At 36.3% G+C, this 12,542-nt stretch overlaps 1 protein-coding gene across 2 annotated transcripts in view; it reads left to right on the top strand.

The window, feature by feature from the left end:
• The window catches only part of aff4 (AF4/FMR2 family, member 4), a 35,460-nt gene extending 27,008 nt beyond the window's left edge, over window positions 1-8,452 (top strand). For both annotated transcript variants that reach the window (XM_038292067.1, XM_038292066.1), the window contains exons 12-21: window positions 426-511; window positions 854-1,094; window positions 1,185-1,282; window positions 1,556-1,619; window positions 3,390-3,526; window positions 3,698-3,769; window positions 3,948-4,041; window positions 4,170-4,213; window positions 4,605-4,822; window positions 5,802-8,452. In XM_038292067.1, the coding sequence (XP_038147995.1) occupies window positions 426-511; window positions 854-1,094; window positions 1,185-1,282; window positions 1,556-1,619; window positions 3,390-3,526; window positions 3,698-3,769; window positions 3,948-4,041; window positions 4,170-4,213; window positions 4,605-4,822; window positions 5,802-5,929 (1,182 nt within the window). In that variant the 3' untranslated portion in view covers window positions 5,930-8,452. The remainder of the gene's footprint in view (window positions 1-425; window positions 512-853; window positions 1,095-1,184; window positions 1,283-1,555; window positions 1,620-3,389; window positions 3,527-3,697; window positions 3,770-3,947; window positions 4,042-4,169; window positions 4,214-4,604; window positions 4,823-5,801) is intronic.
• Window positions 8,453-12,542: the final 4,090 nt, after the last annotated feature.

The following is a 12,542-nucleotide window of genomic DNA, read 5'->3' as shown; positions in this document are numbered from 1 at the left end:
TTAAAAGGAGGCCAACGGCAGAAACAGCTGGTCAGTCATGTGAGGGAAAAGTTTGCCACCTGAGGGCTGATTCGCAAAGTGTTTCCATCTCCGGTTTTGCACATTAACACTTTTTTCGAAAAAGCTAAAAAAAAAAACACCTCAAACAAGTGTAAAAAAAAAAAGGTTTTTGTGAATTTGAGTTCTTATGAATTTTACCGTTTCTATCAGGCTTTTCTAATTTGATACTTCAAAATGTGCATTAGCTGATGGAAACACGCTTGTTGTCTACAAGGCTTTAAACATGAGAAAATAACTTCTAAAAGAGAGTTTATCTTTTACTTTTGCAAAAAGTGCATTGTGTAACATGTAACAGAGCTTTAAAAACATTGGCACAATAAGAAATCAAAGTGTTCTGAGTTGCTGAACGTCGTTCTTCTTTTTAGACTGACGAGGAAGGCACCAAGCCAGAGAGTAAGCGATTCAAGCCAGACGATAAAACTCAGTCTCCCCATAAAACCAGCAATAAAGAGTAAGTATTCTCTCTTTTTTTTTTTCTAATAATGATTGACTCCACTCTGACCCTCTTGCTCCAATATCTCAGCCTCATTTTGTATCAGAAAAGCTTTCCACATGCTATGACTATTCAGAAAATGAACCTTTAACCTTGGGCTTAAACGTAAAAGTTACACTGAATCAGATGATTTGTTGGGCTTTGTTATCCTCTGCTTTATAGCCTGGTGTTGGAGCAAAGTTTTGAATCACCTGTTAGTTTAACTTTTAATTTCTTTTAATCTCCATATATGAATGCATTCATATTAAGAGCTTTACAGCTGCATAATACAGCTTTTAATCCAGATTTCTATTCCACCAGGTCAAAGAGACCCTTGGAGAAGAAAGAGGAGCCCGTACCATCTCCTTCTATCGCCGGTCCTCAGCGGACGCCCAAGTCCGACCATCCGAGTCGAAAGGGGACTGCCAACCACTCATCCACGTCGCTGTCAAGCAGCAGCGCTAGTAAGAAAGCAGGGAGCCACAGCAGCAAGGGCAGCTCCACCTCCAAACACAGGAAAGGGGAGGACAAGGGACGAAGCACACGCGAGGGCAAGGTTGATGTGAGTCATCTTCTACCAGTCTTGTTCTTCCATCATATAAAACGCTTTTTTTCCCCCCTTCCTTGTAGTTATGTGTGTCGTTGTTTCCAGTCTCTGCAGGAGAAAAATTCAACTAACCAGCTGGCTGTCCCTCCTCTTTCCACGGATGGCTCACGATCTCAGAGATCCAAGATGGTGTTTGAAGACAGGTACAGATGAGCTCTGCCCTGTTTTCACAGCTCCCAGTGAGACTCTAAGAATGTGTTGAATGAATAAGGCAGAGGAAACACCAGGAAACAGTTTAAAGATGCTTTCATGTCTGAAAAATTATGGATTGATGGCTCTCTGTGTCCCTTTTTAGTCTGTTTAGGGAAAAGCTTGGATAACCAGTGTAGATGATGTCATTACAATAACTGTTTAGATTTTTTGTGATTTACTGTATGTAAGAAAAAGGGTTTTATGTGCTCATGTTTGTGTTTCAGGGTTCATTCAGCCGATCACTACTTACAAGAGGCTAAGAAACTCAAGCACAATGCAGATGCACTGGTGAGTAGAAGGGTCACTGCTATAATTCATGACTTTTTCTTTTCTTTTTTTTCCTTAAAATGCTGCAAGTGCTGATAGTCTGTCCAAAAAATTTGAAACCAGCTTAAATCTTTGAGGAGTGCTTGACCGGTTTCCTCAGACGGTCTGAAACTTTTACTATTTTTGTTTGCCTGTTTTGGAATGAAGTTTCTTTTCCACCTCTATGTTTGGTAAAAAAAAAAAAAAAAAAAAAAAAAGGCTTTTTTACATTTTCTTGTTTTTTTTTCAACAAGGGTTAGTAAGTGATGGTTAACTGAAGTACACAACTAAATGTGTCTAATTATCTAAAACTTATAGGAAAGGGTTATTTCTGTACTCATCATAAAATTGTACTTGCTTAGTAAAGACATGTTTATATTATTTATTAAAGAGAAAAAAATCAACATGTTTGAAACATAACTTAACAAAAGATGGTAGGAAAATGTAACGCCTGATAAAAACAGATAACAAAAGATTAATCTTTTTCATCTATATCAATCCTCGATGGTGACATTTCTCCACTGTGAGATCAATAAAGACAATCAATCAATCCATCGATGAAACTTAGAAAAATACCTCTGTTTCTCAGCCCTTAGTTTGTTTGTTTTTTTTTATGGGAAGATTTTAACCTGATTTAATCCAAGAGTGTAGAACAGAAAACCGAAGGGAAAACAAAGGAAGCTCAGCGTTTCAAAAAGATGGCGTAATGTTGGTCCAGCACAGGCAGTTTTTCACAAGTTTGTTTCATTGGGGTTGGTTTCTACATATGGATTGTCCAATTCTGAAAAAAAAAAAAAATGTCATCTGTAAGGAGTACCAGTGGTGCAAACAGGTTTCTCTTTGCATCAGATCTGTCTCCTCCCGCAGACTCCCTGAATCCGCTTGTTGATAAGAAGGGGACAGCCGTAGTGTAAACACAGATCAGCCTCTTAACGTTGTGTTAAATGCAAACAAATAATTAACAAAAGGATGGTCTGCAAAGTGTGACCCGTCCTCATGTATGGGTGAGGCTTGACTTTTTTCACAAAGAAAGGTTTTCTGCAATACGAGCCTCAACTTTCTGCTGCTTAGGCAGTATGGAGAGAAAACCAAGTAAAGACGTCCTATGGGAGAGACGGGGAGCGTCTGCAGCTTTCAAAAGAAAGTTAATATATATATATTTTTTTTAGGTCAGATTCTTTTTTTTTTTTTTTTTTTTTAAGAGACACCAGATTGTTATGGGGGTTAACCAGTGAAACTAATGATTCATCCAACAAAGGTCCTGCAGTATTAGCTGCTTAGAATTAGCAGTATCCTTATTGCAGTAGCCTTTAGCCACTCCAGTATTTACATTATTGGAGTCTCAAAGGAATATAAGGCAGCAATATTTATTTGGATATTACTTTTTAAGCCATTCATTGACCTTAGCTCCAACAGTACATTGGAGAGGTAAATGTTCTCCATATGTATGGTTTTAGTTGCTTGGATGCTAAAGCTTGACGACAATGGTAGAAAATATTAATGAGGGATGAAGAAATATTTGTCATCACAGTATTGTGCAAAAATATTCTTCCTGATATTCTGCATCCCTCATTTAAAATAGAAATCAAGTTTGTTTAATGTGGATTTTTGTTTAAAGTTTTTACTGCCACAGAAATTAGAAATTCACCAAACTTTTTTCAATTTTGTAGCTCTTTGTCTTGGCATGGGAGCCAAACTTCTAGGATAAAAATACTAAATAAATAAACCCCCTCTCCCCCGTTTCTTTTTCAGACCAACCGTTTTGAAAAGGCAGTGTACTACCTTGATGCTGTGGTCTCATTCATCGAGTGCGGTAACGCTCTGGAGAAAAGCGCCCAGGAAGCCAAATCCCCCTTCCCGATGTACGCGGAAACAGTGGAGCTCATCAGGTTAGTAAAAACAAGACCTTCAGTGAATTATGTTTTAGGATCGGAATATTAACATAAAGCCTGTTGTTCTCTGGCTGCTAAGTTGATCTTGTTACAACCCTTTTATCTTAGCAATAACACCTGGTATTAAACCATAAATCTCTTACAAATGTTTCCTACCTGTGTTTTTAGATACACTATGAAGTTAAAAAGCTACATGGCCCCAGATGCCACTTCAGCAGACAAGAGGCTAGCCGTGCTTTGGTAAGTACATTTAATGTCTTCATAATAAGGCTTCATTTCACCTGGTAGAAGTGTCCTTAACTACTAAAGGTACTTTAGGGGTTCTAGTGTCTAAAACTCTGTTCAAACTGTTCGGTTCCAAGTAACCACTCACTCTGCTTTGGGTTCTAAAAGTAGATCCTCTTGTTTTTCTCTCCAGCCTCAAATGCCAGTCTCTTCTCTATCTGCGGTTGTTCAAGCTGAGGAAAGACAGCGCTCTGAAATACTCTAAAACCCTCACAGAGCATTTGAAGGTATTCTAGCTGTTCTATGTGCTCACATTTACTTTAAAAACCATTAAGATTCCATTCCTGATGTTTTTTATCTGTAGATGCGTGTCTTGCTTCATACATAATTTTTTGTCTCTTGTTTCCTTTAACAGAACTCTCTGAGTAACACCCAGGCTCCCTCTCCTGGAATGGGAAAGTAAGTCAACGCTTTGTCCTGTTTGGAGATTTAATCTGATTAAGACACGTTTGCTCCTGCATGTTGTGTAGATTTTCCAGATTCCATGTTTGGAAAGATTGTGAGAATCTATTCTAAATTTTAAAATGTGGATATTTAGTTTCATATCTTTTCATTTCTTACTGTGAGTGATAATTTTCATTTTCTGCAAAAAGCATTCACAAACTCAAGTGTTCACCTCTCTTAAAGGTTTTCACAAATTGTCACTCAAACCACATCTTTGCTTTTTTCATGAAAAGCATGAACACATTGTCTTTGAATTTAAAGAATGTGAAACTTAAAACAAAAAAAAGAAATTGAATAAATCCATTTACAACATCCGGTGAACTCATTTTAATTTTTTCTGTTGCAGTAAAGCGGCAGGTATGCCCTCTCCAGTGTCACCAAAACTCTCCCCAGGCCCAGCAGGGAGCTACTCGTCAGTCAGCAGCAACAGCAGTGCCAGCTCCTCTGTGACCATACCTCAGCGTATCCACCAGATGGCTGCCAGCTACGTCCAGGTCACCTCCAACTTCCTGTACGCCACAGAGATCTGGGATCAGGCGGAGCAAGTTGCCAAGGAGCAGAAAGGTATTTGCTTACGATAACTTTGATTGTCGACCTTTGTCATTCATGTTATTTTAGATTGAACTTTTAGATCAATTTCAGTGACTAATGGCTTGTTAAATTCTTGCTTTTATCTTTGACTTTTAATGAAAAGTCATTGCTGATTATGAAATGCAGACAGATTTTTATTAGACATGAATATTGAAGATCAAATAAAAAAAAATATTAAACTTCAGTAAAGGCTAGAAATGAGGAAACTTGTATTCCAAGACGAAATGGAGCTATTATTAAATGAACAAAATCATATATTTTGTATTTTAATTAAAATGTATGATAAACCATCCCTAATTGTAGAATAAATGTAAAGTGGGAAGAAAAGGTGTTTCAAATTGTTTTGTGAATATAAATCCTTAATGTCGAATTTTGATATTTATTCCGCTCCAGCCAATTCCTATAAGAAGTTTCCTAATTAACAAATAATCCAACTGTCTCTGATTTAATTTTTTATATAAATACAGCTGTTCTCTGACGGTGTCAGATGTTCGCTAGAGAACATGCCCACAATGATGCATGGTGGTGGCAGCATCATGCTGTGGGGATTCGTTTGTTCAACAGCGGACAGGATAAGCAGATCAGGGCTAATTGGAAGTTAAGTGGATCTTAATGCCTGGAATTTAGAAGACCACAGGTTTCACTTCCTGCAGGACAGTGACTCTAAGCACGAAGGAGTCGTTTTGATCAAACCATATCGTATTACGTCATTAGAGTGGATGAAGTCCTGAATTTCTGTCACAACTATTGCCCAACTAATATCGTTCTTTCCGTTTTATCTAACTGAACTCGCACAATTTTTCAAAACGAACAAGAAAACGATTCCATTTCGCCTGTTGGTCACTTAGATAAATTCAACAGCATAATTTTGATAGCAGGGCTTTTAACTTTAGGATCTTCCTGTTTTATCCCCTGTTTAATTTTTTTGTTTGTTTTTGTTTTACCTTTCCAGAGTTTTTCTCTGAGCTGGACAAGGTGATGGGACCTCTGATCTTCAACACCAGCAGCATGACGGAGCTGGTGCGTTACACTCGGCAGGGTCTCCACTGGCTGCGACTGGACGCTAACCTTAGCCACTAGCCAAGACTTGTTTGCTGCAAGCTGCTCCCTCAAACACACATAAACACTCACACCTCAGCTTTTAAGATTCCGAAGCCTGTTCTCAAAGACGCGTCACACGAATCATGCCGTACTTAGACACAGACACCAACACAGCCCACCTACGGACCTCCATGTAATCTCACACGCGGTTCACCTCTGAGACATGATTCCAACACTGTGTTCATTTCTCTGCACCAGCTTGCCAAAAATACAAAGTGAACAATTTGGAACATCTTGCAGCTTCAATGGCACTGCATTCAAACTCCTAAGAGCTTATCGCCTCGCTTGACATTTCAGCTTTCCAAGGAGATTCTTCAAGGCCCTGTTTTTATCTCTTCTGCATAAAAGCGCTGTGGGGGTTATTTCTTATGAGTACACTAAACCTGGGATTATTTTTTTGGCTACTTTGACTTTTAACTTCTTTTTTTTTTAACCTAATTTCACCAAAGTACCTCCTAAAAACACCAAAGGTGCTTTAAAATGACGGTTTCTCTTTATCATTTTTGTGCCTTTTTAAATGAGCTACGGGAAAACTAACCAATAAGTTCAGAATATTTTTGGTTCTAATTGTTTGCTCACTTGTTGGCATTTAGTTTTTTTTTTTTACATGTTAATTATCCCTTGTTTTTAAAAACAAATGTAAAAATAAAACCGATAGTAAAAGCAAGATCTCTGCTCCATGGAGGGGAGTCTAGGAAAGGTTCTGACAGATTCTAAGAATAATCGAATGAATTAAATTTTAAAACATTTTATTTCAAAGCTTTTTGTTTTTAGAATAACAGATTTCAAGTCAAGCAAATGAAATATGTCAGAAATGTTATTAGAATGCAGAAGAGGGTTCCTTTAAATTTATTTTAACAGGAAAACTTTTTACCATTTTTAAATCTCTGCTCCTGAAGAGACGTTTATCACAGCATTGTTCAGAAACCTTCTAAAAAGGGTCGCTCCCACAAAGTATTATTCCCTTTTTTTTTTTTTTTTCCAATTCCATGGCTAACTGTAGTTTTCTAAGGAACAGCAGGGATTCTTATAAGTATTGCAGATTGTGTCCACACATACAATGCAAATGCAGTTATTTATTTTATAGTTGTTCAAACAAACCGAGATTTTTCTGATTCATTAGGACTAAAACAAATTAACTATAAAAATGAGGATGTTTTTTTTCTCATAGTGGGGAGAAAAAAAACTATTCATTGAGATTAGCAGTGTTGTATTTATGTGTTTAAAGATTTTGTATATCTGATAAGAAATATAATGACCACTACAGATTCTATTTATATGCCAAGCTGATGACTAGTCTTGAAAAGCTAGCGCAAAATGCAAGATTCAGTAGGGGTTTAGTAGAGAAATATGTGTTTGTATTGTTGTTGTGCTTAAACAATGACATTTTAAAAATCAAATCATGCTTTTCTTTGAAAAATATACAGCAGGCGGAGAGTAAACATAGATGTTTGCTTACCAGATATGCTAATAATATAACTAGAGATGCACCGATCCAGTCGATTCCTGTTTTCTATTATATCTTAACAGCGTATTCCGGTTTTGTTTTGTTTTTTTTCTTCTAAAGAGCATAAAACTGAAAACAGTTTTTTTTGCAGATTCTTTGACTTTAGTAGTATTTAGAAATCCACGCATCAAACCACTGATCCTAAACATTTATCTTTTTAATGTTGAATTAATAAAAAAAAAAGAAAAATCATGAAAGTTTAACGCTAAATGCACTAGTGGGCATTTTCAGATTAGAATAAAAAATAAATAAATAAAAATAAATTAGGCTTTTCTCTATTGGAGCTGCAGTTTGATCACTGACTGATCGATCGGTGCATCTATAGTTAGAATGATCCTTTGTGATCAGATCAGCCATTGCCACTCATTTCTATTTTTTCTCCTAAGTAAACATGCTGGAAAACCCAGGCTTGGGCCAAATAGTGCTTCTGCTAATATTATTGTTTATTATAAGATAAGTGCCAGACAGTTCCGGATATGTATTTAACATTACTTTTACTATCATCTCTTCATTAAAAGCTACGTTGTGCTCACCGTTTGGCCCAGCTTGAAACATTTCTCCTTTTTTTTTTTCTGTTTTTCCATTGGCTCCCTGGACTTATTATCGCTAGAGGGAACACTGTTAGTTTCTCTTCCTGTTAAGGAGGAGAAAATCAGAAGAGGTAGTATTTTTTTGATCTATGCAGGATTTCTACAAAAACAAATAAAAAAAAATTTCTTTCAAGGGGTTATAGAAACTTATTTTTAATCTTAGGGGTTTTCTTCTTTCCACCTCAGTGAGAAACCTGTTGAACTCAAGCGGCCAATGCCTTTAGCTTTTGCAATTTTCTGTAATGGTGTATTATACTTGTGTACAGAGTTATTTTTTTTATAACAAAACACAAAAGCTGGAGTCATATTTTTTCCTCTGTGGGTCTCTCTGACCCTGATCACTGTCTTCATACACTGGTACACCTTCGCCCCCTACGTTCTCTTGTTAAATGTAAAAAAAAAAAAGATCTGTTTGCTACCCTTGCTTATTTATTTCATTAGATTTTTTTCTTTCCTGTCTTGCTTTTCTAAATAATGACTTTATGAAATGGGAAGATGTAAATGTATCATGATGAGATTTCATTTTAAGTCATAATGAATCTAACTTGAATGAATCCAGGGTAAGATGAAGTCGTTCCTTTTTTTTTTTTTTTGAATGTTCAGAAGAAAGATGTTAACACGTGCATGTTTCTATTTAAATACAGTTGTATACATTGTAAATATAACATGTCTTTAAGGGTGATTTTTAACTTCAGGTTGGCATTTTTTTATTGAATTATACGAAGAAGAAAAAAATGCTGTAAATATATTGTGAGAGACTTTATGCACATATTTTTTGTCCTTTTCTTTCCCCAAGTTGTTACAGATGAAATCCCGGTGTGTTAACACTGTAAATCAAATTGATTTCTCCATCCCTTTTTTCTAAAGTGCTCGTATACTTTGTCTCCTTCCCCACTGTCTCATAGTATCACCGTCGCCACATAATCAGTAACGTCTCTGAAATCCAAAAATGGATTTTTTATTTTTATTTTTTGGTCCTCTGTATTTGATATGGAGCTGTGTATTATTACATTACGTGTATATTGTTGAGCTCACATGCTGGATGGATGACATGTCTGTCGTCTGCTTCCTCCTGAGAGAAAGAGACTAGTATTTACCGTGTCCAACGTCTTTAAAATGGAGGTACCCCCCCACCCCCAACTCAGAACACTTGTAGCAGTTTCTACAGTATGTTGTATAAGAACTTTTTTTTAAAAGCCGTCTCTGTAGTGAGACCAGCAGCATACGTTATGTACAATGATCTGAATTTGGCTACTTTTAAGAGAATTGGTGATAGAGATGCTATATATGATGGATGCAATATGTTTTAAAGGTACCTGTCGAGTTTGATCTTCAAACTTAGGTTCTGTAACTTAAAAGCATTCTTGTGAAGTGAGTATTAATTGTGACTAATGAAAGTCTGTCCTGAATATTCTTTGTATTTTGCCGTATTGAGAATAAAATATATATATGGATATGTTTAAAGGCGTGTTGGCTGGTTCATCTGCAGAGAAACGGTGAATATATTTTAAAGGGAGAGAAATCGTACATGTTCTTTACCATCCTTCAAGAGATAAGATTTTTATGGTTATTAGTAAGTCTGAAAAAGGGGTTTCCGTATGTAAGGTTGAAGGTGTGTTACCTTCTGATGTCCTACTTGAACAAAGCTAGCTGGATTATAATAATAGAAAATACTTGATGCTGTAGTATTCCTTTTAATTGCTGCCCTAAAACTTTAGCATCTTTCTGGAGAATTGCAAGAAGTGACTTATTAGCAATTCAATGCAAATGATTATTTAGGTAACTCAATTCACTGAATAAAATGAATCATATAGATAAATTAACACTTGGCCTGTCGCTTAAGTCTTTGTTAATCATAGTTATTTTCCACTTAAGATTATTTATATTCATTAACATGTACGTATTTTACATAAAAAACAAGACGTGTAAATTTGTATTAACATATTTGTTAGCAAAATGAATGGGAAACTTTTTAATGACTCAATTAAAATCTTCCCAAATATGAAAATTTAAGGTTTAAATGTATGTGAAACTAAGCTACATGGTGGTGTAGTGGGTTGCACTGTTGCCTTGCAGCAAGAACGTTCTGGTTCCGATTCCCGGCCCCGGGTCTTTCTTCATGGAGTTTGCATGTTCTTCCTGAACATGCATGGGTTCTCTCAGGGTACTCCGGCTTCCTCCCACAGCACAAAAACATGACTTATAGATTGACTAGTTTCTCTCAATTTTTCTTAGGTGGGGTGTGTGGGTGCATCTTTGTGCGTCTCTGTGTTGCCTTGCGACAGACGCAGACTGCCTGAGAAATGCTTTGGCCCCACCACGACCCTGACAAGGAATGTGCAGGAGAAGATGGAAGGATGATGTGAAACCAATTTCAGCTGCAACCTACAACTTCTTTATGGGGATCAGTTAGACCAGATACTGGTGCTTCTGACCATGTGCGGATGCCAGGTCTGGCTAAAAAAAAATAACTAGCATTGCAAAGGGAGGCATTTAGTTCCTTTGAACTTGGGGAATAAATGAAAAACCGCTGTGGACTAACACAAAAATATGAAGTTAGCTGTTTTAGAAAGCCTTAAGCTTTGGAACGTATGCCAATCCACACTGATATCCAAATAAAATGCAACTTTTACCCTCATTTCAGACATGAACCACAAAGCAACAGTCCAAGTTTTTTTCACCTCAGCCCTCCTAAGCTGCTTTTGACATAAGTGTCTTTACATAATAAATGTAAAAGCAATTGACCATATCATGGTTATGTATATGTTTGGTAAACCTTAAGGTACAGCACTGACTCAAACGACACCAATCATCCCATGGCTCTTCTTATCCCTGCAGATCATGCAACTTTTTTTTCTTCCACTCAATTTGCCATTAATATGTTTAAAAATAGAGGTTGTTGATCAACCAGCGAACTTGGAAAAATAATGTGACTTCCTCTGGCTGAGGCGATTAACACACAGATTAGTCAAACAAGTCAAAATTACCAGTTTAACACATAAAAATGCCCTTAAGTGTAGAAAATATATACTTTTTTTTAGCAATACTATATGTTTTTTTAGCAATGCTATATCTTTATATTAATAATGTAAATAACTGCATGCTGTAGTTATCCAAATGTAGTGACAATATAACCTTGTCTCTTTTTTATACTTTGGTTTATTTTTTTAGGCCCTAGTGTCCTTTATTATTATCATTGTTGAAAATAGACAGGAAGTGGGATTGAGTGAGATGCCTAAATGACCCTCATACATTGGTTTTAATAATCTTGTGAATGCCTGATGTTCACAGCATAAACTGCTGCTCTGGAAAAAACATTTCAGAAGGAAGTTAAGGGAATGTTTTCATTTTATGCTGTTTTTCTATTCCCTTCAATCCTGCTTGAGTATTACTGCATTCTTGCTTTTATTACTGGGATTATTCATTAAAAAATAGGGGAGTAGTGGAGTAATGTGGACTTTGCAATAATCACAGCTTGGACACAAACAGTCAGGCTGAAGCAAAAGTAAACTAAGCGGCTGCTGAGGGCCAACGCACCAAAAGGGACCCTTCAAAGGCACCAGAATGATTGGAAGGCAGGTTGACACATTTTCACACAGCAACAAATGGAAATCTAAATAAGTAATTTTTGCTCAAATTAAGTGTGTTTTTTCTTGAATTAAGGAGGTAAGTGAGACACTTTGCCAATGCAACAAGACAATTTACATTTGAAATAAGAAAAAAAAACAATTGCTTTGTCTTAATTCAAGTGTATATTATCTAATCATCTTATTTCAGGAGTAAAAATACTAAATCCATTGGCAGATCATCTTATTTACCTGCTCAAATTAAGGGTAAATACACTTAAGACATTTTTTTACTTATTTCTAGGTGTTTTTTGCAGTGCACTAATGGAGTATTCTTTTTTTTTAGCTTTAGCTGAATGTTGAAAAAACTCTAAATCAAATCACAGACTTTGCATCAAACTGACCATATCAATGCGTTTTTTTTCTTTTGCACCATGTTTTTTCTCCCACAATGTTTACATTTGATCGCTGCTGCACTTTACAAAAATGGAAATGCCAAGAGAGCTGTACAGAATGACAATAAATCTAGTCTAAGCCTAAGTCTTTTTGACTTTTAACTTTAATTTTCTGTTGAGCCAGTTCACATCCTGTGCTTTACTATTTCCAATGTTTCATACAGCAAACGATATGCATGTAGTCACCAAACTATAATTTTTGCTTACACTTTTTTTGTCTTTTTGTAAACTATGAAACTCCTTTTATGAGATGACTTAGGCTAAAATCTTTAGATGCGAACACAACTGAGATTTAAATTGGACATTGGTGAACATTGGAAGGTTTTTCCCGGGCCTATATCATCTGGGACAGAGAGAAACCTGCAGGGTGTCATTACTTAAATGGGCGTGTGATCAAGCTTGTCAGCTTTAAGGCTTATAAGCTTAAAATGACTTACACTTTCTAAATGATTTATGGTTATAAGCGTGTCGCAT

Source organism: Cyprinodon tularosa, unplaced genomic scaffold, assembly GCF_016077235.1.
Source record: "Cyprinodon tularosa strain WSP-4 unplaced genomic scaffold, ASM1607723v1 ctg307, whole genome shotgun sequence".
NCBI lineage: Eukaryota > Metazoa > Chordata > Actinopteri > Cyprinodontiformes > Cyprinodontidae > Cyprinodon > Cyprinodon tularosa.
This window is presented reverse-complemented; position numbering and strand designations above follow the sequence as displayed.